This window comes from Agelaius phoeniceus, chromosome 5 (genome assembly GCF_051311805.1).
Source record: "Agelaius phoeniceus isolate bAgePho1 chromosome 5, bAgePho1.hap1, whole genome shotgun sequence".
Lineage (NCBI taxonomy): Eukaryota > Metazoa > Chordata > Aves > Passeriformes > Icteridae > Agelaius > Agelaius phoeniceus.
The window spans coordinates 31246076-31273741 of record NC_135269.1 but is presented as its reverse complement, the minus strand read 5'-3'; the positions used below and the strand labels follow the sequence as shown (position 1 = coordinate 31273741).

Below are 27666 nucleotides of genomic sequence, written 5' to 3'. Positions count from 1 at the left end.
AATGCTGCTTCCTCATGCCTGCCTTCTCTGTTAACAGCAGCTACAGAGAGAACCCAGGGAAGCCATGTGGGGCCAAATCTACACAGAGACAGGGCACAGAGATGAGAAATAATGTCATCTGCTAGGAAGTGGCAAGAGGACAGCAGTAGTGTTTTCTTACTTTTTCCTCTAAAATATACCTTTCCTATAGCTCACTATAACTGACTGACCATAACACTCATTCTGTTTTTCACTGTGAAAACAAAGAGGAGCAGGCAGGCTTAAAGCTGGCAGAAAGATAAGTTGATTTAGGAAATATGAGGAAAACAGTGAGAGAATAACAGAGAAAGAGAGGGTAAGAATATAAAGGAAAAGTTGGAACTATGGAGCTTAGAAAAAGACCTGTGGAAAATTAGAAGGCATAGGAGGAAGAGCAGCATTAAAAAAACAAAAGAAAGAATAGGGGAAAATTATGGCTACTACAGCAAAAAACAGAGAGAGTTAAGACATTTTGAAAGGAGGTATAGAGCAGTTTGAAAGGGTGTGAATGGGAAAGAGGAAATGCAAGAAAGGGAACCAATACAATGTTACCTGTTGCTGTTGCACAGAAAATGAAAAGTGTGTACACAAACACAAATGGAAACCTTGACCTTATCAGAGCAAATAGGACAGGGTGTCACAGGACACAATTTCATCCTTTGTATCAAAGGTAGATGGGTCATGTGAGAAAGCTCTGATCATTCCTAAGAGAACAGTTTTCCTTCCTAGAATCTCTACAGCTTTGAAGCATTTCCTTACCTCACATTACTACGTTATAATATGAAGAGGCAGGCTGTGATTTTGTTAGCTGCAAAGGGCAGACATTTCTCCTCTTTCCTCCTCTACACACCAGGCCTGTCCCTACAGGCACAAAGGATTTATTCTTCCCTTCACAAATTACTTTACCAGCTGAGGAACTGTAATAGCTGCCAAACCCCTCAGAAGTCTGAGACCTCTGCCCCATCCCAGCAAGGACTGAAATGAAGCAGGGGACAGAGGAAGTGAATTATTTTGAAACAAGTGCTGGGGAGGGGATAGATGGACTAACCAGGACATGCACTGCAGAAGCAAGCAGAACCCAGGCTGAGAAAAGCTGGCAAGGGCTGATGTAGGATGAGCCATTCCCTGCACCATGCTCAGACATAGTTTTTTGGGAACCTCTGTTGCAAGGGTGAACATTGCAGGTTAGAGGTCTCATCACTTTTCTTCCTAACTCCTGTAATTCGGAGTCAGCCTATGGCTGCCAACACTCCCAGCAAAATCAGACATTGAACCAGGTTTTGGGTTGGCTCCACTTGTAATTTGGGGTTGCCTGTGACCAAAGTTGCTGTCACACAGTCTGGTTCGAGTTCAGCCAAGGGTCTGAAACAGCCCTGCTTTGGGCCTCACTCAAGGAAAAATCTGGAACAGGTTTTCAGCCTGACTGCTCTGTGTGTGTGTGTGTGTGTGTGTGTGTGAGCAAAGCTCCTCTGTGCTTGCTTGTCGCAAAAAATGATGAATTGCAGAAGTACCCATTTGGTGTTAGTCATTTGGTGCAGCAGGAAGGAAGCAGGAAGCCCTTGTGAGCATTAACTTTTCAAAGCAGTTTGCAGAAAAAGCCAAAGCTCTCCTCCCCTGGGCTACACAGCCACATACTGATCTTTACCTCCTCACCTCGAGGGGCACCTAGTCACAGCTAACATTCGCAGCTCCTTCAGCGGAAGTATTTGCCCGGTGCAAACAGCTGAGGCATTTGGTGCCAGCCCTTTCCCTGTGCAAGGCGTGTTCAAAAGGGGGGAGGGAAGAGGAGCCTTACACTTGCCAAACGGGAGAGGTCTGATTGCACTCAACAGGTTCAGTTCACGCTGTGACCCTGCCCGGCTTCCTGCTATTCAGATGTGTTACTTCCCCTTTGTGGTAATGGCCTGTGGCAGCCGGCCAGAAAACACTATTAATTTCAGAAGTGGCCTGACAACAAACCCATAGCGAAACGAGAGGAAGTGGCGGGGAGGCCATCTGTTAACTTCAGCAGAACAGTAGGGACACAGCTATGTAGGTTCTACAAGGAAAGCAGATTAATAATCCACAAAGAGGAAACTGGCTAAAATTATCCACAGACCATATTAAAAAAAAAAAAAAAAAAAAAAAAAACCAAACCAAAAAAACCAAACAAGGGAGTCACTTGAGCTGCAGCTGGACAGGAAATTGCTAGAGCTGCTTGCAAATCTCCACTTTGAACAGAACAGCATAGGGAATGCCAAGAGCGGAAACCGTTCAAAACTGGATTAGCACAAGCCAAGTTTAACTGCAACCCACTTCTACTTTCACAGTTTATGCACTCAATCTAGGCCACTGCATGAGACACTGACTCACTTTTTTCCCATGTTTTGTTTGCATTTCATTTCACACACTTGCAGTTTCTAAAATTACTTCAAATGTGCTTTGGCTGCCAGGAGTTCTGCAGTACCTCAGCCGACAGCCCCAGCCCCTCGCTGTGGTACTGCACACAGATTTTTGCACCACCCTGCCTTGGGCCAGTTATCATCAGGAAGGATGTTAATGAATATAAGTTGCAGCAGGAAGTTTTGCAATTGCTGTAATCCCCCTTTTTCCTTCTGCAGAGACAGAACTGCTCAAAGGGTCCAAAGAGGAAATGAGGTGACTAAGGGTATATATAGACTTTTCCTCCTTGCCTTCATTAAGTTGCAAGGTGGCTGAATGGCAGCAGAAAAATCATTTACAGGCTGCAGACTGTTGATGAATCTCTGTGAAATGAGTTCCTGCCAGACAGCTAAGCAGAGCATGAACCCATCTCCTGGCATCTGTAATAGAGTGACCAGAATTCATAAACAAAGCCAGAAAACAACACCTACTTACTCTTAGTAATAATGAGGAAAAAAAAAATTATGGCCCAAAGTCAGGTGCATCCCTAGTATAGCAAAGAGATGCTGGAGTATTTTGCAAGTAACCTACAGGCCTTCAAAAGCATTCCCTTCACCAAAGCAAAATGAGAATCTAGCACATTCACTGTTTATTCATTTAGGCACCAGTGGACCAAAGGGAAAATGAAGGTTTTATTGTCTTAGGGGGATGCACAAAAGCTATTGAGAGCAATTATTGCCTTTAAACATAACCATATGGGTATGTGCAATTAACCACAACTACACTGAGGGGAAAGGGGGAATAAACCAGCCAGCTTCTCCATAGCCAAAAATAGTTATTTATTTATTAATAATTTAAGGTTTTACATTCTTATAATAAATTCCATCTTAAAACTTTTACACTGTAGATTAGACTCTCCCTTATTGGCAACCATGTGCAGGTTCACTGTGCGTACACACAGGTACAAATGCTCGCACATACTTCCAGTTTTATACAAAAAAAAAAAAAGACGCAAAATATTGCATTTGAGGTGAAGCTCCCTGAAGAATTTGTACAGAGGTAATGCACTGTTTAGCACATCTGAAAGTTTTAAAAAGTCATCAAAAATCTTTCGCATTCAAAGACAAACCTCCTCCCAGATGATCTATTTACAAAAGGTAAGGCAAAAAATTAATTTAATTTAAATATATATATATATGTGTATATATATATATATATCATATGGAACCTACATCAAAAGCATGTGGAAAAAAAAATCACCACAAGGAAAAGAAAGATATATGAAAGAAGAGACTCCCTCACAAAACCTGATCTGCAAACTTCTCACCATTGCCATTTCTCCCTCATGGAAAGCTTGCTTCAATGAAATTCAGCATGCTACAAATATATTCTTTGCAATTAAAACAAACAAAGAAACAAAGCAAATTTATGAAAAGAACAAAAACACAGGTGTCCCTTGGATTGATTTCTTGAGTACATGTGAATTAAGAAAAAAAAGCAAATAAATTTAAGGTTAAATATTTACATTGATCAAGTAAAATACTACCAAGCTCCTAGCAAACAAGTACTCCAAATACACTAAGCTGAAATCTCTTTCTTTGGCTCCTCTAAATTAAAACAAACAAACAAACAAAGATAACCAGTCTTCATTGAAGACAAAGATGTGTGTCACAGATCTGAGAGCAGAGGGCAGAAGGGACAGTTCCAGCCTCTAGAGAACACGTGCCCAGCCTGTCCAGCCTCACCCCAGCACACAGCAAGTCCTCGGACCCGGCTACTGCCCAAGCAGGGATGGACACACTGCCCACCTGCTGCCCGGGGGGCACCACGGTGCTGCCCCACGTCCCCTCCCTTTGCAAGAGCCGATTCCACACTGTGTAACCTTTCGTTGCCTGCACTGGCAGCTGCCTGTTAACAGCAGAGGCCAGAAAAAGAGAAAGCTGCATTTCTTTATCACTGCCAAAGAGAAACCATTGAGGAGTGATCCCATGAAATGGACAGGAGAAGGGAGGTGGTGGGAGCTCACGTGGACTGCAAGGAATCCACCTGGAAGACGTTCTGGTTGGAAGGGGTGGTGAAGTACAGCTGCTGGTTCGGCACTCGGTTGTCACAGGGGCTGCTCAGTCCCAGAGTCCGCTCAAAGTCCAGCAGCTGACCCATGAAGTTGAAGTTGGGTGAAATGTTGGACTTCTTCATCTTGACAATATCATAGGCATCATTCATGGACAAGTTCAGCTTCTGCATGAGGTAGGCCACCGTCACTGTGACCGAGCGGCTGATCCCTGCTAGGCAATGCACCAGGACGCCGCAGTTCTTCCCCCGTGCTTCATCTGTACAAAGAGGCAGAGAAGGACACGTAAGACAGAGGGTTGGTAACTGATCTCTCAACACAAATGAGGTTAGTATCAAGTAGGAAGAAAGTAGAGTTCTGGTCCCAGTGGCCAGCAGTGCAACTCAAGAGTTAACTTTAGCGGCTTAAAACCAGGACAAGAGAGGAATCCACTCCCCCTACTACCCAAGTCCAAGAGCTGAGAAAACTAAGAATGAGACAAAGGGAGCAGGACACGCTGCATGACACTGTTTTAAAAGCCAGGTTTAAAAGACAGGCTTTTTGCCTGGAGATTTGCCTTTAAATTCTTACAGTCCCCTTGCCCCAGCATGGAAATCCTGCAATATGTCACTGAAAGGCTTTATACAGATCAGCAGACTGCAAAGGTCTATTAAATTATTCTCCAACTGTTGTGCAGCTAACAATGGAGGTATTCAGGCATTTTAAAAGAATGAGGGAAGTCACAGGGGACAGCCCATTAGGAGGAACAGGATGTCAACATTGGTTGAAAATGGGTTCCTTTGTAATAGGAAATGCATTACAATGCCTGGAGATTAGTTTCTTTGTGGCTTCTAGCCCACATTTCTTCCTGCTAGGCTCAGATTACCTACATTCTCCCCTATTACCGGTATCATTCAACCGGATTACAGCACAGCTTCTCAACAGATAATGCAATGCCCACCCCATCGCACCCCGATGGGGCAATTTGAGTCCTCCCCAAAACGAAGGAGAGTGCAGATTTTCACCAGAACTCCTTGGGCCCAAGGGTACGGATTTCCGTCTGAGGGCCGGCTGACCGAGGCACCGAGCCCGAGAGGTATATCATTATTACCACGAGATTTAAATTAAACTCTGGCAATATATTTGCCAGGGACACCGCTTATTCATAACTTGCATTAAAAAGCTAAATTCCCAGATTGTTTCTTTTTATTATACTGCTCTTCAGTAACCTCAAGGAAAAAGGAAAAAAAACCCCAAGTACCCAAAAGCAAACAACCCCAAAACCATCAACAAAGAAAGCGATCGAATAAGCTATCGACCCCAGGTTCATTTGCCCCCCACCCGCCAGGAAATGGTTTAAGAAGATCCCCCAACATGCGCAGAGCTCAGTCCCCAGCTCCAACACAAATGACTCAAGGAGGAATTCCACAGCCAGACAAATCAGGTATGCCTGTGCAACCCTGCAAAGGTCGCTTACACTTCACCGGGACTTCTCAATAACCCCCCCAAGCAGTCCCCGACAGTCGCTCAACTTAAGCCAGCTTTAAAATCAGAGAACGGGGCATGCCCCAGAGACGGCCATAAATGCTGCTACCGCTTCTCGCCCGAAATTCACGAATTCTGCAAGATATAACGAATTCTGCCTCTTGACATGCAGATGTTAGCAAGTAACCGGGTCTTACCTATAAATGAGATGGCCTCAGGAAAGAACTGAGACAGATTTTGGCTCCAGTGGTCAGAGATCGGGATCTGTTTGTACTTGAATTCACCGGCGTTTTCGAAGAGATTAGGCAGGTTAGGAGTAACATTCAAGATGTATTTAATGCCGAACTCTTCTAAAACATCCAAATTAGTGGAGTCCTTGGCACAGCCTAAGTAGAGGTAGGGTAAAATCTCCACCGGAAAGGAAGGCTGGTTGTTGGAAAGAGGGCTGCCATCGGAGTCGGTGGCACTATTGGGGTCTCTGTCAATGTCAGATTCAATGTCGGATGATGAATCGGAGCTGATTCGGAGGCCTCCCAAGCCCAGGACTGGCAAAGGAGGAGAGCTGCTGCTACACGAACTGTCTAGGTTAGTTTCACAGTGCAAGGCGAACTCGGCCTGGAACTTGCTAAAACCACCTGGAGAGAAAAGCAAAGAGGAGAAAATGCAACCTGATATAAGATGGCATGTCGACTTCCCTGGTACAGCCCTGCCTGCAAAGGAGCGTCTACTTTGCACCCTCTCGAGCTCCGGCAAAAAGAAGAAAAAGCATGTCACACTCTCAACGCAGACAGACTAACTTAAAGGAAGGGTTAAGAAAATCGTCCGCTGCGGTGGAGGGCTCAGCACATTCAAGATTAAAGCTCTGTACCGCTTTGCCCTGCGGGGACCGCTGGAGAGGTATCTCGGCGGCAATTCCTCCTGCCAGGCTCATGCCGGAATACCCGTTAGCCCTGTCCTCCCCACGCTGCCATAGTGATTTCAGACATCAAGCTTTCTTTAAACAATGCGAGGATAAGGATAGGGGGACGGAGGGGGGGAGAGGTGTGGAGTAGGGGGAAAGCCCCCTTCCCAGGTCGGTGCTCTCCTGGAGCATCAATCCACTGCCCGGGAACGCTGCAGACCGCTTCGCCCCCTCCCTCTTACCCGGGCAGAGATCTCTCCCCCAACCCTTGGCGGCCCTTCTCACCTTCCAGATAAAATGCCTTGCAGCCTTCATCTTTGAGGCGCTTGAGGAGCAGCCCTAGCACGGACTCGCCGCCCGTGTTCTCGTTCCAGTCGCGGCTGTGCTCGTCGTACAGCACTACGGTGTCGGTGCCGCACCGGCGGGCGAAGCGCTCCCGGTCCTCCTCGCTGCTGGCGACGAGGGACCGCAGGGGCAGGTTGCCCTTCTGCAGCCGCCGCAGCATGATGCCGGGGATGGCCACATTGATGGCCGACTCGATGTGGGACGACTCGTACAACTCCTGCGGCCGACAGTCCATCAGCAGTAGCCGGTCGTTGCCCATCTCCAGCTGCTCGTTCAGCCACGCCACGGATTTACTAATCGCCATTTCCGACGCGAAAGGGACGGGTCTGAACGTATCTAGCATGAGGAAGGACGGGGGGAGCGGAGCGTACTCTGGAAGCGCCCCTCTCTCTCACAGAGGCATGCGGCTGGCTGGGCGGGCGGGCTGCACCCCTCTAACTCCGCACAACTTATCTCCCTCCGCCCCAGGAAAATGAATCACGCAGCTCCCCCCGCGCCGCTTCCCCCGCGCCGGGCGGCGGTGGAATCACGGGGAGGGAGAAGCAGCCCTGGCCCCGGCGTGTGTGTGAGCGTGAGAGCGTGTGTGTGTGTGTGTGTGCCTGCGTGCGCGCAGCCAGCCTGCCCTGTCTCCTCTTTTTTCTGTCAATGAATCCCTGAATGAACCTGCCTAATCGCCGCTGCAGCCCGAGCCCTTGGGCTTTTCCTCCGCTGCGAGTGAATGAAATCCAATTAACGCGCCGCCGAGCGGGGCTCCCCGGCTCAGCATGGAAGCGCTGCGGCGGTGGCGGCGGTGCCCCTTGCCTCGCGTTCCCCTCCTTGGCTGTGCCGTGCGGCGCTGCCCCTGGGCCGCCCGCAGCGCCCCTGGGCCGCGGCCCCGCGCAGCCGGCGGCTCCTCAATGGGCACCAGCGCGGCTCCGCTCAATGGATACATTCTCCGCCGCAGCCAATGGGGGCGCGCGGAAGGGGCTGTTGCCGCGGCGACGGGCCGGCTGGAACAGGTTGTGTTGATGAATCGTTAATGAGTTTGTCATTCACAAAAACGGAAAGGAATTTCCGCTCCGGATAAGCCGAGTGCAAACAAGCGGCAGCCGCGGCGCGGCGGGCGGGGGCGGCGGGGGCAGGTGAGGGGGCGCGGCCCGGCGCTCCCCCCTTCTCTCCGCCGGCACCAGCCGCGGGGCGGCCGTCGCTGCCGGCGGAACAAATGGCACTTTTTCTTTTCTCTCCCTCCCTTCTCCATATTTTCGCTCCCTAAGTCATACCCCGCGGGGGCCGGCCGTGTTCCCCCCAGTTCCCCCGAGCTGATCGTGGCCCGGCTTTTCACTAGGGCGTTCTGCGAATCCCATTTTTAGGGAGGGGGGTAGGCTCTGTCCTCGGTTGATCCCTACGGGGGTGAAGAGTAAACCCCGAGTTAATCTCTTCCTACGCGGCCCGGCTTTATTCGCTGCACGCAGCGCAGCCGGGGAGCCGGCCCCTCCGCAGGGACAGCCCGCAGGCGCTCCTGCTGCAGCCCGGGCGGGCCACCCCGCAAACGTGAGCAGGGAAAGTGGCCCGGCCGGCTCCTCCGGGCAGCCTGTGACTGGACCGCGCTCGCCCGGCCGCGGCTGAGCCCGCCGCCAGCAAGGAGCCCGCAGCCGCTCGGGGGGCGCCGGGGCCGCCGCCAGCACGGCGGGGTGCGGAGCGGCCCCTCGCACCTGGCAGCGCCCGCGCTGGCCGCCCCGGCCGCCGCACCGGCTCCTCCTGCGGGTGGGGCCCCGCCGGCAGCGTCCTGCGCTTCCCCCGGGCCGGCCGGGCGGAAGGGCGCCGCGGCCCCGCCGCACCCGGAGGCCGAGGGGGGAAGGGCCGCGGTGCCCGTCGGAGCGGCGCCGGGGAGCAGGGGACGGGGGCGACCTGGGGCCGTGGGGTGGGGGCGCCGCGGGGCCGGAGGCTGAGCCGGGAGTGGTGGTTCCAAGGTGCGGGTTAGCAAATGGGTAAGAGAAAAGCGAGAGGCGACAATAAATCAGGAGAAGCCTGGCCTAAATGCTAATCCTGCCACCAACATCTGCTTTGAAGTAAAATTGTTCGGGAGAAGCTAATCTCTCTTGCACTACTACTGCCCTTCAGGGCTCACTGTTTTTAACCCCAGCTGAAGGAGGTTCTTTAGGTAGTGAGTGGCTGGAGAGTGTGACCCTGGGAACAGATAGTTGCATGGGCTGTCCTGTGTGTTCCACAAAGAAAATACCCGTGATGTTAATTAAGGTTGGCACATCAGTCGCTGCAGTTTCCAGCAAGGCTGACACCCAGATGGCATTAACGACGTCCTCCCCAGCAGGGATTTTGAGAGGATCCCTTCTTGCTGCCTTTTTCAGAGGCTTGAAAGTGGGACTGAAATATTACACAAACCTTGCCTCGCCCCTTAGTAATGAGATTTCCTTGAACTGATATTCACCTCACTGGGCACATCACACACCATATCCCAAGGCTCAGCAAGGGCAACTTGTCCAGCTCACCTTGCCCACTATGGACCTGTCCTCTCCCGTTAAAGACTTTCCACCCTGTTCTTACCAGGTGCTTCATTTGCTGCTCTGATATGTTCAGAGTATAATGTTTAAATGTCCAGAGCAGTGGCAGAGCAAACTAGAAAGCAGAAGCCTTTGGTTTTATTTATTTAAGCATTTTTTGTGTGAGATACCTGCCTAGTAGTATAAAAACACTATTACAATAAGTAATGATAGCATTTAAAGATATTTTTTACCATTAGTACTCTCAGTTTTGATGAAAATACTATGAATGTTCAAGGGTAAGTGTATGAAGGCATTAAGATGTTAGATGAAGCATACTCCAGAGAGTTGTATTTCCGAAGTGGAGCTGGAGACAAACTTGTAGTGGTGGTAGCCATAGCCTGCTCATTGCATGGCATCAGTCTGAGGGTTGCATTTGGTCATCTGGGACCCAGGCAGGAGATTTTGCACTGCAGCAGAGATAAATCAATGAAATAGAAACACCTCCCTCAGCACACACCAGCTGAAGACCTCTAAAGGAGAATGAGAGCTATGTGCCACCTTGTTGTTTTTCTGTTTGCATGCATGTATGCACTTCCTTTTCTCTTTCTGTCTGAACCACCCTGTCCTGTCAGTCACTGAGGGATGCTGGAGCAGATTCAGTTAACCATGCTACCATCTGATGCTTTGTCAGAGACCAGATGTACAACCCAAGCTTCACCAGGAGACCAATTATCCTTCAACTTCCAGAAGTTTTTGTAGTACCTGAGAGTGAGAAGAGCCTATTCCTGTCAGCCATGATCCCTTCATTCACCCAGCCTCTAGCAGTTAGGTTTTCAACTCTGAAATGTTTATTTTTGGATGGGGAGGGACATGTGTTTATTTAATTTTTTTTATTTTTGTTTTTGTTTTTTCACTTCCTTGTCAGTAAATAAGACTTCTTCAGTCCAGCTCGAAGCTTATTAGTAACAAATAGCCTATTTTTCTGGCATTTAGGCCACTTTCCTCATTTGTAGCATGTGAGTTTAGACCACTTTCCTCATTTGTAGCACTTTCCTCATTTGTAGCATCTCCATGAGTGCCTATGACCTGAGCTTCTCTTGGCCAGACATGTCAGACAAGAGCATTGCATGGATGACAATGATTAAAATTTTGTTTTGCTCAATTCTGTCATTTCTCTCCCTGTAATAGAAGCCCTGGCCCTGAATTAGACAGACAGGCTATCTACATAGTGTAATGGGAGAGAGAAGTACCAAAAAGGCAGGTATCTATGACATTTTGAAACCAGGCCAACTGGGTCACTCTGAGACACTTCACAGTCTGGAATACTAAGGCAGGAATGTAGAGGCATCCTCAGAAGACAAGGAATTGATGAAGTTTCTTATTGCATTAGACATCAGGGATGAGACTTTTTTTTTTTTTTAATAGGGGCCTTCTTCCTCTAAAGATTTAGCTTCATGCTTCTCTTCTACTTAATTGGAGCAGAATTTTACGGAGTCTGTCTTTCTATGACAAGATGGGGCATAAAATATATAGGAAAGGGTTTTCTGCTTCTTTGTTCACTCCTTTCCCATATTGCATTAATCAATATTTACGAGAGCAGGGACTCCAGCCTTCATTGTCCACGTCCCACTGATGATCTGAATCCAAATAGCAGAGACACCTTCTGTATCTGCAGTGTTTAACTTCAGGCAAGCAAAGAACATTCTGGGACTGCCTGCTGGAGAAGGCCAAGGAGCATAACACATGCTGGCATCAGGATTTTGGGTGAGATGCCAATTCAACTCAACTCTGGAAGTGCAAGAGCTTGGAAAATGTAGTCAAGAGAGGTTTCTCCACTGGCAGGTCATACTTAGGTATGGATTTTGAGGATCATGACTCTCAGCTTTGACTGAACCAGCAAATGACTGTGATTCAGCTAAAAAGTCATTCAGCCTTAGATACTGGAAGTTAGAGGTTCACATTTTAACCTACTTTTTCTCTCATTTACCACTTTCAGAAGGTCTTCAGAGAGGGCAAACTGCACTCTCGAACTGCTCAGTTCCCTTTGCTGTCTCTAAATTGTGCCTGGTGGAACTTGTAATTGTTTTAGGTGGAACATAAAAGCCTGTACTTTTACATGCTTACCTTGCAATCTGATTTTCACCTTCAGGTTTATCTCTAAGTCCTTTATACAGCTCCTTTAGTTTCAGTAAAAGTGAAAAATCAATGTATGCCTGTGTTGGTTTCTGTGAATGATCTGTTTGAAAATAGAAATACACAAATCATCCCAGACCAAATTGTCTATAAAGTGGAGTACCATTGGTGTAAGAGTGGTTAGTGCAAGGTGCCTCAAAGAGAGAACAAAAGTGTCCTATAAAACATTTTATTTATGTAAAGCACAAACAATTTATGGAAATGACATTAACTGGTTATTCAATGTCCAATTATTCATATCTAAAATAATCCCTGAAGTTAGAGAAATAAAACACTTGAATGACTCCATTTAGGAAATCCTTTTGACTCAAGTGCTTTCCTTGAAACAGCAAATAGGTGGATGACTTCAAGCACATATTTAATTGTGCCTTGTAATAAAGTAATGTAATTAGCAATTACTTAGGAATGATGCTTTAAAATACTTAACAGCTACCACAGACATGCATTTTTTTAGGAGGACTCCTTGTGGTATAAACAAGGCTCCCTTCTGAATGCAGCTCGTGAGTTCTCCAAATTGTTCCTTAGGGTGTGCAAAGGTGAGCAGTTCTGTTTGACAACAGATCACTGCTGGCTGTTGGATTCTCTTCTTAGAAGATAAAACTAAGCTTGTAGAGGGCAGTGCAAGGCACACATTTAGCAAGACTTGAAGTGTATTGGCCAAGCACAGAGGCAAGTGCTGTAATATTTTTTATTCTTTTTTCCCTTCCCACCACATGCTGCCATTGCTAGTGACACTTTTGGTGGCACTGACCTGTGTATCACTTCACAGTGATTTACAGTCTTCTGGCAACAGAAACATAGCACAGGTGGGCAGCTGTCTAATAAACATGAAGAGAACAGAAGGCTACGTGTCTGCACACTTTTTTATAATTACATGCTAATTTGATAGCTTTCAAATTAAAAATGGACTGTATAATAGTGGCAAAAACCAGAAGATTAAATTATAAAAGCAGACTAAATTATAATTTAGCAGACTAAATTATAAAAGTTGTCCTGTGTGTGTGATTGCATGAAAATACAGATACGCCATTATATTTGGTGGCAGTGATTAATAAATTTGCTTACTGGTTGGAATGTAGATTTATATGGTTCTGCTACCTTAGCTAAGGAATAGAGCAATTCCTATCTAAAACTCCTGATCCATGGTACAGAAATATCATGCTATTTGTATACAGACAGCAATGTGCTTATATTATTTCTTTGCCAATACCCAAGAGTTCAGTAGTGTCCAGACAGTGTTTTCATGTTGTGCAGGCTGGTGTTTCTCTCTGCTGTGGTCTGCTGCTCAGTGGCAGCCTGTATCACACTGTACTGGGCACATACATCACACCAGATGAGGCTGCTGAGGAAATGCTATAATCTCTTTAAAATGCTGCCCATTTAGATTGAAGGGCTAGCTAGGGACTAACATGTGGGCTTACCTGGGGAGGCATAGTGCTGTCACCAAAGTATGTTCCTTCAATAGCACTGTCCCATTTTCATCCTATTCACTCATCCTACAAGGAAGCAAACCTGACAGCATCAAGGAAGCGTGGAAAGCAGCTCTCTCTTCCCAATGCTAAAGATTTCTTTTCTGTGTTTGCAAAATCCCCTGCTACCAAATCTCTCTGTTCTGACCATGGGAATAAACCCTGCCCCTGGGATGACTGAAGGCTTGTTCTAGACCATGAAAAGAGTAAACAAGGGCTGCGTTTGCACAGTGCAGGGTAAATCAGCTGTGCAGAGAGCAGAGCAGGGACAGCAAATTACGTAAGAAAAAGATTTTTATCCTGGGACAGGCATATTCAGGAAAAGAAATGCTATGCAGATATCTTATATTTTGTTTCCAAAGAGAAACAATTAGGAGTTCAACCAAGGTATGAACATTCAATTTCCGCTGTCCATTTTCTATACGGCCACTGAAATGTGTCCTGGGGACCCCGTGGAGCTGAGCACACAGTTTGGCTCCAGGATGTCACAGGGGGAGACACATGGACAATTATGCATCCTGACACCTGCAAACTTCCATTTAGTACTTCTGCTTTGCTCTTCACAGATGAAAAGTCCCTCATGGGGACTTCTCCTGGGCCAGGCAGGACCTGCACCAAGCCAGATACATACACTGTCAGAAGTAGGAGTTTCCTTATTACTGAGCCTGGAGCTTTCCCTTGTGACCTGCTGCTGTCAAAAAAGGCTGGTAAAAGCTTGTTGATGGGGAAGTACCAAACTGATGGCTAGACCCAGGCATTAAAATGTCCTACTCTGTTTAAAAAAAACAAAGGGCTCAAGTCACAGGCTGAATTTGAAGTGCCCATAGTGCTGTCTTCCAGGAGGTGGAATGTGATATAAATCACACAAACATTTCTGGTTTAGTTTGCTACAATTTGCACATCCATTCCCCCAAAACAAACAAACAAACAAACAAACAAACAGACAGACAGACAGACAAACCAGAATATAAAGTTGCCAAACTCCAGTGTCCAGCCAGTCACTACAACTCCTACGTCCCACAGATCAGATAGATTATTTCGTTTGGAAGCTTGAGAGACTTTAGTTGACAGGAGAGGGAAACAAGTAGAAGGAACTTTATGTAAATAGAACAAGTGGGGAAAGGGTAATGCCCTAAATGTGGAGGAGTATTACAAATGTTTGGGGCAATGTTGGGTTGTTTACATTACTAGAAAAGTATATATTGAGGGAACAGAGTCCTTTTGAAAGGCATACATCTCAAGGGAAGCCATAAATGGGTGTGGTAGTTCTTTGGTTCAGTATTTAAGAGCTTTGCAGTATAAAATATACCTCAAAGGCTGGGTGTGTACTAGAGCAATCTCTGCAAATGTTGGCAAGACAGTTACTGTTGTCAAGTTTATTCTGGCTTTAGTATGCTTAGGTATTTATGAGGACTTAATAGCAGAAGTGTCACATCCAAATACCAGGTCATCACTGGGTATGTCAGAGCACAATGACAGGATGATTACAGTACTGTTCATGGTCACAGTTTTTGTCATTTATTTGGTACATTGGTGTCACCAACATACCACAAAGGTAAATTATATTAAAATACTGCTTTCTCTGAGTAATTTTGTAGCAGAACTGTAAAGTATGAACCAATTTTTGTAAAGTTTCCTATTCTGGCTAAATTGTGGGCACAGATCTCTGTTCAAGGGCTTGCAAGACACTGTTGTGGAGACACCTACAGCCCTGTGCTCCCCAGTGGTACACTGGAACCTCCCTGTTCTTTCTTAGAGTTTTTTTTCTGGTAATCATTGTATATATTGGTTGGTAATTGTCCTTTTGCTTCTAGTCCCAGTTTGCAGCAATCTGAAGTGCTTAACTTCTCTGATCTGATGGGACTGCTTCATTTCATGTGGCAGTCCCATCAGATCAGAGAAGTTAAGCACTTCTGGATCACAATAGAATTTGAATGGAAATAAGAAAAGTGCAGAAAGCAGCATTCAGTGGTTACCTGCTCCATTTTTAGTCTGCACCAGATTAGTGCTTTATCACAGGGTTATGATGAGCTGCATGGAGCCATGCATGCATGCACTTTTCTTCAGATAAGAAGGTTTATGGCTAGCTGTGAAAACTGGGTTCATAAAGGTGAATGTTACGTGGCAAGGAGGTTGAAACTAAGTGTGTTGTAGGTACAATTGCTACTGTATCATGTTTCAACAAGGAGAATCCTGCAGACCATGGCCAGATGCATCTAATCCCAGCCTTGCCCTTGTATGGGGCTCAGGCAAGTCTTTGGAGAGTAGACACTGCCTGCAGTGCTGCCATTTTTGGCTGCTTCCTCTGTGATTGGTGGGCAGGATCCTGAAGATGTGGAGGGGTTTGGGTTTTCTTCCCTGAGTGAAGTGTAACTTTATTTAATCAGGGAAATCACATTAGGATTATGCTATGGATGATGTATCCTAGATGGTTAGGTCTTCAATACGTAGATGAACACTCAGTGAGTCAGCCCTGCAATTTTTGGTAGAGTAGGTCTATTCCGGTGTGTGGGTGTTTGCAGAACAATTACGTAAGTGTCAGGGTAACGAGGAACTTTTGACATTTCTGGCAGCTTAACTGAGTTCTTTTCAGTCAAAAATACACTAATTGTTGTTCTCTTGCATTAAACACACATCATTGCCTTAACTGGATTTGGGAGGCTTTTTTTTTAAGCATCAGTTGTCAGGGCAAGGCACTGGAGCAGTTTTATCCTTGAGAAAAGAGGAGATTTTTCACTGTTAGAGTGAGACAAACATTTATGAGAACAATTTAAATCATGTAAGAGGGTGCGAAAGTTGATATGCCATATGCCTGGAATTTACTATGGTAAAGCTAATTGCTGCCACTGAATGCAAGAGCCCATCAGCATTTTCATTACACCCACTCTCAACACCTTGTCTTTTCTTTTTTTTTTTAATTTTTTGAGTTTTAGTTTGCCAAGGTTTTTGCTATATCATTTTTCCAATGGAGAATGATAATGCAGCCTCCAAACTGACCCTTGAAATATGTGCTATATTCAAGGTGAGTAGGTTCAGTACCCCACTGAAGAATGGTGTATTGCACTGCAAAGGCAACTGCTTTTCTACATGTATTGCAGAGGGAATGAAGAACTGGTTTGTCTGCCAAGATCAATGTAGCAAAGTCAGTCAGACCAGGTCAGCATCCAAATGACACTTGCAGAAAGGATTTCTCTCTGGAGATTAAATATGAAATAAACAAAAACTGGTAAATGTTTTCTTTCTCGTTTAATCCAAACTGTGCCTTTGCTACCAAAACCTGTAGTCCAACTAGTCAATGGGATTTTATTTTTTTTAATCTGGGTAAATATGAAATATTTCAAATTATCATAACCTTGATATACTGTCTCTTCTTCTACATGGAACAATTAATGAGCCAGATCACAGCTCTGAATGGTGCTGAGCATCCTGCTGACATGCCTGAACATCTAACAAAACAGCATTTGTCAGTGGATTTTGGAGAGCCAACTAATGTCTGCAGGATGTTTTTAATTTTAAAAAGTGTATTTCCTGAAGTCAGCAGAGAGAGGGGCTCTGTTACATGCTGTGTACAGCATGGTTCAGAGTGAGAACAACCTACCAGCTCTGTTGGTGCTTGTCCACTCTCAGTGTATTGGCTGTGTTAGCAAGTCCTTACTGAGGCTAGAGGTATGTAAGGTGAGAATTCCACCAGTGATAGTATGTGGTGAGGAGTCACCAAAGAACCTGGGTTCTTTGGGCTCAAATTAATACATTTGGGCTGGGAATTTTTCTAATTAGTGAAGACAACTTCAGCCTGGACATTCTGTCTTAATGATGGATACATTATGTGAGGGTAATAATTGGATACAGGGGAGCATGTGTGTTCAGAGGGTGTGTTGTTTATTCCTTCTCTTTGAAATAGCAGAATCAAAGTTTGAATTTGAAGTTGCTGCAACCCCATTTGTTTCCCCAAAACAGAAAATTCTAGAGGTCTGCAGCATGAACTGATTCCCTTATATTGCTTGTAGTCTGGTAGACTGAAGGGATTCATTGTTCTGATGTGTGCAGGAGGAATTGCTTGAATCCAATGAGCAAAAACAAAGGAACTCTCAGAGCCTCATTTTTCTTCCCCAGGATTTATGCAAAGAGGAACCAAGTCTTCTGCATTGAGATTTCGAGATGAGAGTGCTCTTCACTTTAGTTCAGTGCCTTCAAGTGCCACCCCTGTTGATTCATGTAGTTACTCAGAGAAAACTGGAGGCAAATAAGCATGAGTTCTTGCATTCAAAGGGCTTTCTACACTTAGTCGTAAAATTAATCTCTTTTGGATTCAGAAACAGACAAAATATTTTAAAACAATTTCTTGCATGCCTTTAAGTACAACAACTCCTGATGCTTCTGCTATTACATGTGGACAAGAACTGTTAGAAACAGGTAGGGAGAGGTCACCTACCCTCATCACTCAACTTAGAGCAACTCAGAAATGTACCACAGGGATTTTCTTTGAACCATTTTGTGAGCTGGACTTTTTATTTACTGAAAACATACAGAAGTAAATGTACAGTACTTCATTATTAGTTGGTAAAGCTAAGAGATATATTGTTATGGGAAAATACTGATTACTACCTGTTAATCATCCCTCTCTATTGAGGACATACCACCACATCATTTTGAAGCTCTTTATCTCATCTGAGTAAGACCATCAGTGGTGTTACTGCTGATTTTCAAGCTAGGTTTAGCTGACATAGCAAGACAAAAGCAATGCCTGGAGTAGGACCTATGGTGTGTGTTGATTGTCTTTTTGCTCTTAAAAGCAAAGCCTATATTGATTTTGCAACTGAGTCCCTGAAAAAAATATATTGCCTATTACTTTAGAAGGTAAATGAGGCCAAAATGGCAGAGAAATTAACCATAGACTTTTTATTCTCAGGGTTTGGAATTGATCAGTCGTTCTGATCGTCCATTAAGCCGGGTTCAGCACATTGCCTTTGGAAAGAAGGGGAAGATTAACTTCTGACCACAGAGACAGTACAGATGAGACAGGAAAAACAAGCCAGAAGGGTCAGGTCCAGCTGATTGGCAGGTTGAGGTCCAACCAGGCATTGCAAGTAAGGCAAAGATGACCCCAAAACCACCCCTATGCCAACGGCTGCCCTGTAGACTTGTACAGGTTCAGCCCCATGTCCCTTGTCTCTTGCCTCCCAAATTCCTACCTGACCTTCATACTCAGGTCTCCAAAAATGTGAGACTGCCACTATTCAGTATGGATTGAAAAGTTTGCCTGTGAGCAATTCCCAGGCATCTGAGGTGTGTCCTACATGGCCTGTTGTGAGGCACAGTGATGGGAGGGCTACGTGTCCTGGCAAGCAGGGAGCAGCACTTGCTGAGACTGCTCTTGCCTAAGGCCACCCCTTAGAGCAGGAATATGTTTGGGAGCAAACAGGAGACTTTCAGTTCACTTGGGTGGTGTGGCTGAGGATAAGGAGGAAGGAGCACGGTCTAGACAAAATGTGGCTGCCAAACTTGAGAGAACAGCTGCCCATGAAAAGTGCTGACTCTGCTCTCTCTGAGAGCAGGTTGCTCATCAGGTCTGAGCTCTTTCTCTCTTGGGGAGAAAGTGCCTTAGCTGACATATTCTTAGATAGAGACTGTTTTCTCTAGCTCTGTAATTTGCCCAGCCAGGACATTTGTTGGAACTCAAGGTGTTTGGTTTTATTTCTGCTGCTGGGTGAGAGGGCACCCCATGCTTCTTCGTGGGCATGGTCATTTGCAGGAAGTAAGAAATGCTTCTTGAGAAGTGGCAGAGGGGACTTTTTTCTGACTCCTTTCCTCCTCTCAGGTCAAAATAAGAGTTTCTAGGAAGCAATTTATTGTTGTCAGTTTTGGGGTTTTTTAGAAGACACAGCACTTCTAGGAGCTTACAGTCACTGTATACTTGGAAGAGAGAAGATGGGTGTGTCAGATAGGTGTTTCAGAAGACGGATATATTTCATTCATTCAAAATGAATTTCTAAGATTTGTATGTCAAAGATTTCCTCCAAGGATTTCCTTAGCACAAGGTGCATGTTTTCCTGAAATTTCACATATGTTGTCAGGACCTTCATAAGAACATGTGGGCTATACTTGCTATGAAGTGTCCCTTGGACCAGGGTCTATTTTACCTTCCAAAAATCAACTTCAGCTGAAGCAACTCAAAGACCATGTCAAAAAAAAGGAATTTTGCCCTGCTGTCAGTGACATTTGTGAATGATGGAAAACCATCCATATGGCTAAACAGACTATCTGCACTCCCCCACAAGTAGTCACTTAGAGGATGAAAGTAATATTCAGCCTGATCATCTGGTTTGTAACAGGATATTTATCTCAAACTTTCAGGAATGTCATTATTATTGGGGGAGGAGGGGAATGGGCAGTAAGACAGGATCTGTAATAGATTATCAATGTTGGGAAGTGAATAAGCTGGAGGGAAGGAAACCTGCCTGAACCCCATCATTCACCAGCCCTGCTTTTGCCCAGAAAGAGGGGCTGTAGGCCCATGATAATACCAGGGGAAGGAGAAGGAGGAAATTTTCCCACAGTGGTCAGTAAAGAGTTCAAGGAGACTAAGAGTTCAAGTGGGGTCTAAAAAATGGTAGAATCCTGAAAGGGAGGGGTAACACATTTAGTATGTCTGAAGAGAGGACTGGTTAAGACAGGGAATAGGGACAAATCTGTAAAACAGTTTCTGTAAGCACATCCTTGAAAGCTAATCCAGCTGCCCTGCAGGGATGCTGGCAGTACCAGAGGCTGAATCTCAGCTCAGGGCCTCTGGTGCAGTTAAGCAAATGACACAGTTCTGACTGATACTGGCACAGAGTACAACAGCCTCTGGTTGTGGCCCAGTGGTTGTGGCTGCCCAAAAACCACCTAATTTAAACTCCGTTTCTGAACTAAGGAGCATGAAAATTTCAAAGCTTTTTGCTTCCAGTGGAGACTTCCAGGGGTAGTATTAATAGCTTTGGTGAACTGTGCTCCATTGATTTAAAGCACCTGTGCTTCTGAAAGTCAGGATTTTATCAATTTTTTATCACTTACACAGGAAGCAGTGCTGGGCTTAATGCTATTTTATCCAGCTGGACATATTGACTTTGACTTAGGAGATCAAAGCATTTTGGTTAGGGATTGTGTAACATCTTCCTATAAGAACTGTCAGGGGTAAATTTACCAAAGCCTGAAACTTTGATTGATGATGGTTTTGCATGAGTGTTCAGCGTCAGGAAGCACACAATAAACCCTTTCTCTTAATGGAGGTACAGGCTATGGCCTCTTTAAACATACATATTTTGAAACACATTTCATCACCTCCCTGAACATAACAGTACACAAAACCCTGGAGGTGCACTTGAAGGTGAGCTATCCCTCAGCTCCAAGGAGGTGACCCAAGATCCTTGAGGATGCAGCTTTGTATAGAGCAAACCTGGAGCCAGTAAGGAGAGTAAGTTATTTGTCTTGGCTTTTTTTGTTTATTTTCTTGCCCTTTGCCATTGTAATAGCAACATTTTCCACTCGGAAAGAGGTTGGAAAGTGCTCCCTCAGGAGCTCAAAGGTTCAGTCCTGTGCTCCCACGAGTCCTCCTTGCAGCAGTGGCAGATAGATCCATCCCCTCCTTGAGGCTACATGAAAGAGACTTGACTTCTTGTCCCAGTTTAAGGTGGCACTTATCACCTTCTGAGAACCAACTTTCCCCAAATTTTTCTATCTGAGTGGTACTAAATACACTTGTTAAACACTTTGACATCTTTATATCACCAGTTACTGAGGAGGGATTTTTTTTAACATACTCTCACTTTTAAAGGCAGGACACTGTCCCCCTCCACTAGGGTAATGAGGAGAAACTGCAGAGAGAGGAGCTCAGCAGGGGACTCTAACTTAGGGGTGCTAGCTGCCCCCTAACAGAGAATACCTCCTGCTGCTGGCTGTAAAGGGAAGCATGAACAGTGATCTCCCACCTCTGTCTCACATGAAGCCATGCTAAATATCTGTCCCAGCCTAAATGAACATGAAACAGCAGTGGTCCCCTCACCACAAGAGGTGTTGTCAGCATGGATGTACTCTTTGAATAGTTGTGCTTAATACAGTAGTAGGGGGCATACACAGAATTAAAATAGATGAAATATGACAGATGGCTGCTTGAGTTTTTCTCTCAACATAAAATTAAAGCCCTATAAATAATGTAGCATTATACTGTCCTTATTGCTGTCTATCAGTGGGACTCAAAGCTATGCAGAGCTTTGATCAGTCTGAAAATTATTGCTGATGCACAAGACAGTGTTACTCCTTTTTTTCTCTAGGTGCTCAGACTGCAGATTGGGCCTGAAAGATGGGCCAGCCCTGCCATGGCCCAGCACATCCTCTGCTGTGCCCTGCAGGTCTGCTCCAGGGCTAGGTGTGGCTGTCAGAGCCCTGCTGGCTGGCACTTACCCGTGATCCAGGCACCTGCAGGCAGCTTGCTCCTGAGCAGCAAGGCATTCTGAGTGATGGAGAAGTTTTTGTGTGATGGTCAAGTTGCTGCTGCCACTGTTTTGTCTGATAGTCACAGCCTTTGTCCTGAGTGTGCCACAGCCTATGAGCAGCTGTCCTGTGCCACTGCAGTGCTCAGGGGTCTCCTGTCTTGCAGAAGGAAATGTTCTCTGGGCTTTTCCTTTATTTTCCTTTTTGTTTTTAGCTACAAACAAACAGTAAATATTTTGAGTGTGGATCTCATGGCTCAAGGACTCAGGATGATTAAAAGCAGGAGACCTACAGAGACATCCAGAAATTATTGTTTTTAACAAGACAGGAACTTTGTCTGAAAACAGGATGACCTGCTGCAAAAGACGCCGACAAATCCCTGTAGAGCTTTAGAAAAAACAAGCAGGCGCCTGAGTGTGCTTTAAAAAAAAAAAAAAATCCTGCCTAGTAATAAAAAGGGATGTGAGGGTAAACAGGAAAAGAACACTCCACACTGCAAGCAGCCCAGAGGAGGAGAGGCTGGGAAGAGCACTGATCTGAAAACCTGATATGGAAACTAAAGGGAAAGATTTCTTACTATTCCTCAGGACAAATTCCTTGAAAAAGCCTTGATGCAGCTTTAGTGGCAGCTGCCCACTGGTTCCTGTGTGCCTTTGTTCTGGTACTACAGAGGGTGTGGGAGGGTAGCACATGCCCCACAGGTTTTGTTGGCTGGATTCTGTGGCTGTAAAGAAGTGTCAGTTGTGAATTGCCTGAAATGCAGGCTTAAGAGACAGTTCTACTGCATAACTGTGTTTCCTGAGAATGAAGTGACTGCAGTTCTGCACACCTGTGCAGTTATGCTGCAGTACAACTCACTTTTCTAATTTTAGTGTGAATCTCGTGACATATGTTGTTTTCTGCTAAGCCCCAGCTCCTCAAGTTTTGCAGTTTCATGACAGTCTCACTTTCCATGAATCTGAATGCAGTCTTTCTAGCCTTCATGCCTAAGAAAGAAAAATCCTGAAATCAAAGGGACCGTAGCATAACGCGTTAAGAAAAAATCCTATTATTGCTATGTTTTGGATGGTGATTTTTAAAATCAACAACTACTTTGAGAAATTAGTATATTGATATCTGGGCTTGATCACATTACCTCTCCTGCTTTTTGGCAGAATTTTCAGACTCAAGTGCTCAGCAGGTTTTCCATTGGAACAGGCATACTGTTAGTGGGACACCTCTAGAGATAAAGGGGATGGGATAGGTATGCAGCAGCAGGTACAGGCCCAGGTACACCAGAATCATAGGATGGGTTGGGTTGGAATCAACCTTAAATATAATCTAGTTCCAATATCCTTGCCATGGGCAGAGATGCCACCCACTAGATTAGGTTGCCCAGGGTGCCATCCAACTTGGCCAACTTGCAGGAATGGGGCATCCACAATTTCTCTGGGAAACATGTTCCAGGGCATCACCACCCATTGAGTAAGGAATTTCTTCCTCATATCTCATTTAAATCTCTCCTCTTTTAGTTTAAAGCTGTTTCCCCTGGTCCTCTTGTCCATATATTCACTCTCTCTCTTTTTTATAATTCCCATCCAGTAAGTACTGGATAGCCACAATGAATGCCAAAATTCTTTGCAACAAATTTCTGCTGCTCCAAAGTCAAACACTTCCTCAGAACTGAAATAACACCTTAGTGGCCAAAGAGGGATTCAGGGGGACATAAAATGCACTGACAGTAAAAGATTCATCGCCTCAAATGTAGGCCCTAGTACCTACCAAAATGAGATTCATCCCCTCAAATGTAGGCCCCAGTACCTACCAAAATGCAGGTGAGGGGTTTGGGCTGGTGCCCATGGTTTGGCACATCCCAGCTGAGGCTGTTAGGATGGAAGTCACTCCTCTCTGAGCACCAGAGAGTTGACATGGTCAGCTCTGCCACAGCAGCCGTGCTCCTACTGTCGCTGAAAGAGCACAGCTTTTCTCTTTCATTGGGTCCTGTGGAAAATACACCAGTTCAGACAAATGCCTGTGACCTTACAGGCACTGTTGGGAGCCACAGAGAAGCCTTTGGATCATCTCCCATGGATGCAGCCCTAAATCCCTGGGGATGAATATCAGGTCCTCAGGCGCTCCTTTGTCTCCCTGTGGGTGCTTACCAGCCCTGGCCTGGGAGTGCCTCTGTGTTCCTCTGTTACAAGGCTGTTTTCCAGAGAGTGGCAGGGAGCAGGGAAGCAACACTTGTTTGTGAGCTTTTCTGATAATGGAAAATACATTAGTCTCCACCCTTTTCTGGGTATTGCTTAGAGGCAGACAAAGAACAGCTTCTCCTTGCCCTGGAGGAGAACAGGTGCTGGAAGAGCTCAGCACAGGGGCTGCCATGAAGCTGGGCATCTCAGACTGGGGGCCACTCTGCAGCTGGTCACAGGGGTGACAGCTATCCCTGCACTTCCTCATCCCTGATGCCAAACACCTCCTACTCTGGAGTTGTTTGGTTTCAATCTGCAGTCGGTTCACCAGCAGCATTTGGTTTTGCACTGGCTTTCTCAGGGAGCCCAGTACCTTGGGCAGGGGTTTTTATCCACTCACTTTTTTATTATATAATGGACTTGGGGTTTTTTTCTTTGCTTTAGTATAAATGAAGGGTGATTTGCTACTCTTAATGTATGTGGCTGCCCATAGATCAAACACTTACCTGTAACCTGCACCCTCCAGCACTGCACTGCTCAAGACTGAGTTACATAGTAGAAACTATGATCAGAGAAATTTCCAATTTCCAAGAAATGAAATTAAAGCCAAACAAATTTTTATCTCCTCAAAATGAATAGAAATACCAGCTGCTTAGTCCACTGATTACCTCATTATTTGATACTCATATGCATGCTCACAAGAGCACAGCTATAGCAGCATGCTCCAGTTTGCCTCTCTAACTTCCAAATTCACAATGAATACAGAGTACAAAAACCTACTGGCAGGGTGTAGATAAGCATGTCTGTGTAAGGATTTTGAGAATTTTATTTTTACAAGATGTTCTTGTCCTCCTCAGACAAGCAAAGACATGATATCATTTGTATTAGCAAAGAAAAAATAATTCTAAGTAGACATGCCAACATGATGACAGCTTGATTCACAAATGTTTGTAAAATGAGTGTGGAAGGTACTGAATTACATCATTAGGGGGGGAAAAAAAGGTAATTCCTTCTCCACAAGCAAGAGATACTTAAACTTTGCCCTACAATTAATCCAAATTTAGTATGATGTCCCAGGTTCCAAATTCAACTCACAAGTTGCCAAAAGAGCACAGCAGAAGCAGCATTTCTGAAGATCTAACATAGCAAAAGATCTCTCATTTCTGTTAAAAAATTGTGAGTTCAGGGCAGCTGCTTATCTCTCTGCATTTTTTTTTCCATAGCTCTGTCCTAAGTCAGACCTACTGACTCCTGTTTGTCAATTTTTATTTGAAAAGTGGATGTTACATGCTCTTTTTTCTAGTGTTTGCATCTGAGGACATTTTAAGTCTTGCAAATGAGTGGCTCATCTCAGCCTCTTGGAAGGGAGTCTTCGAAGACTGATGCCATTAGTGCAGGATTATTTTTAGGCTATTCACTCTTTAATGGGCTATGAAGTAATTGGCTATTTTGGTGCTGCCCAGCAGGGTTTCTGGCTTGGCCCAGTGCTGCTCCCTCAATGGCTGCCATGCCTGCACCCCACCACAAATGCTTGGAAGAACAGACTTTCTTCACTGACAAAAAAAGCCATTCAAACCAGCCATTTTTCTATAGAGAAAGCTCCCTGCTTTGGGTAGTGAAAACACAGCCTTGTTGCAGTACCACCTCTCCCCAGGGGGACAAGGCCATTGCAAGAGCCAGCCCGGCAGCAGGAAGGGGGTGCTGGTCACAGAGAGGAGCAGCCCAAGGCAGGCTCGGGGCAGGGGACAGTGGTGACTCCCACGGTGTCACCTGAGCTCTCTGTGGCAAGGGACATCCTGGGGAGAAGACAGCAAGGAAGAGAGCAGCGGGGAGGCACTCTGTGATAAGGGTGTGGAGGAAAAGGGGCATTTGAGCAATAGGACAAGGCTGGCAGGGAGCTCTGGAGACCATCCAGTCCAAGTCCCCTGCTCAGAGCAGGGCCAGCCAGAGCAGGATGCCCAGAGCCAGATTCTGCGCCTTTAGCTCTGAGTGTGAAGTTGGAAGCCTTGAAGGGGAAGTTTGGCACAGCACAGCTTATGCCAGACTCGTGCTGAGAGGTTCTGAGCTATGTGGGATGATGCTCTAAAAAGATCATTTCAATGAAGTTCTTTTTCTTTGTATTCCAATCAGCCACATATTATTTTTTTCTTCTTGCTCCAGATATTGTTTTGCATCATCCTTGCCATATGGAAGAAAGGAATGGTGCTGTTCTGATCTGCTGCCATAAAAATATGAAATGTTTCATAAAAATATGAAATGTGTGATCTTCAGGGTAGATTAAAACTGGGAATTCTGACTTAAAGGGGATTTTCAACATGTTGAATTTTATTTTCCTTTTAATCTAGCAAGCTATAGTACAGTCAAGTTTTCCTAAAAGTTAGAAGTCTCACCAGAAATGGATCTGTACATGTTTTATTAGTCTTTATAAAAACTGCTTCAAATTAAGACATTAACTGGTAATTTCCTTTTATTATTTCAGATATTTCAATTTATAAAAGTCAAATTTGATTTTTTTGGCCATCTAGATGCTGAAAATATTCAGTGAAGAAAGATTCTCAGAGACAGCATTACCGCTCCCTCTGAAGTCCTCCTGGACTTCTGGAAACAGAACATGACAAGAATATGAGTGCTTTTAGCAAATCCAACACTGAAGGATGCTATTTAGCACAAGGAGTTAAAAAAGAAACACTGTGCAGATGGGAGCTGCAGGTAAGCATCTCTCCAGTGATCATCCATGCTCTGGTTTAGTGGTGAACACTGCTTTTGGTTTAATGGTTGGGCTCAATAATCTTGGAGGTCTTTTCCAGCTTCAGTGATTCTATGATCAGCTGCACCTGAGCTGTGAGGCACGGTGATGGAGGAGCCAGTGCAAGGGTTACTCTGCTGTCTGTTTGCCTAACATTATAAAATGGCACGTGGATTTCCTTTGCTACTCCTGGGAATGGGAATAATGCAGGTTATACCTAATTCCCACAGAGGGCTTAGGTATCCTGTCCTACCTTCCCAGTACTCTGGTTTCTGAAGAAATTGGGTGGCTGTGGTGGCAGTGAGCCAGTGGTCCCCAGGCTGGTTCTCTGCTCCAGCTAAGAAATCCTTTGGGAACCAGGCTAGCAGCACAACCTAGTGAGCTGGCACTTCAGTGGCTTGAAGAAAAGCTGGCCTAGGTGTATGGTTCATACGCCACTGGAGTCACACTGGAGACAGCCTGAGTCTCTCTTTTCTGTCTCAGGAGGTGATATTCTCATGTCCCAGCCAGCTCTGTGTGAGCTGATGGGTTTGGGCTTGTCCCCATGGGGACACAGCCACCCCACTTCAGGCTTCATCTCTGGCAGCAGTACAGGCACGGCTGTGTTGTGCTTCCTACAAGCCAGGAATCCTGGCTGCTTTACACCATCATCCTGATGGCACTGCTTGTCCCCCAGACAGCTCAGCAGCCTGGACACTGGGGTGGAATCAGATTTGAGACCAGCTGTCATCATTATACCCCTGTAAGAATGAGACAAATTTGTTATTCTTAGGGGGCCACTTAGAGTACAGGGGAGATTGGACTTTGCATCACTGCATTGACATGCTGTGGCTGGTACTGTGGCAGCCAACTCCCACATGGGGATGGATTCTCACTCTTCCCATCTTCATTTCTTAATCAGACAGAAGAAAAGATGCAAAGCAAAATATAAAATTATTTAATAGGGTATGTTATACCAGTGTTTAAAAACAATGCAGC

General features: G+C 45.4%; 1 protein-coding gene across 1 annotated transcript; it reads right to left on the bottom strand.

Annotated features, from left to right (window-relative positions):
* Positions 1 to 3194: 3194 nt before the first annotated feature.
* Positions 3195 to 8103, bottom strand: DUSP6 (dual specificity phosphatase 6). The gene is made up of 3 exons (XM_054631861.2): positions 7101 to 8103; positions 6112 to 6549; positions 3195 to 4709 (listed from the first exon to the last, which is right to left on the bottom strand). The coding sequence occupies exons 1-3, from the start codon at positions 7501 to 7503 to the stop codon at positions 4402 to 4404; spliced, it is 1149 nt and encodes a 382-aa protein (XP_054487836.1). The 5' UTR covers positions 7504 to 8103; the 3' UTR covers positions 3195 to 4401.
* Between the last annotated feature and the right edge of the window lie 19563 nt (positions 8104 to 27666).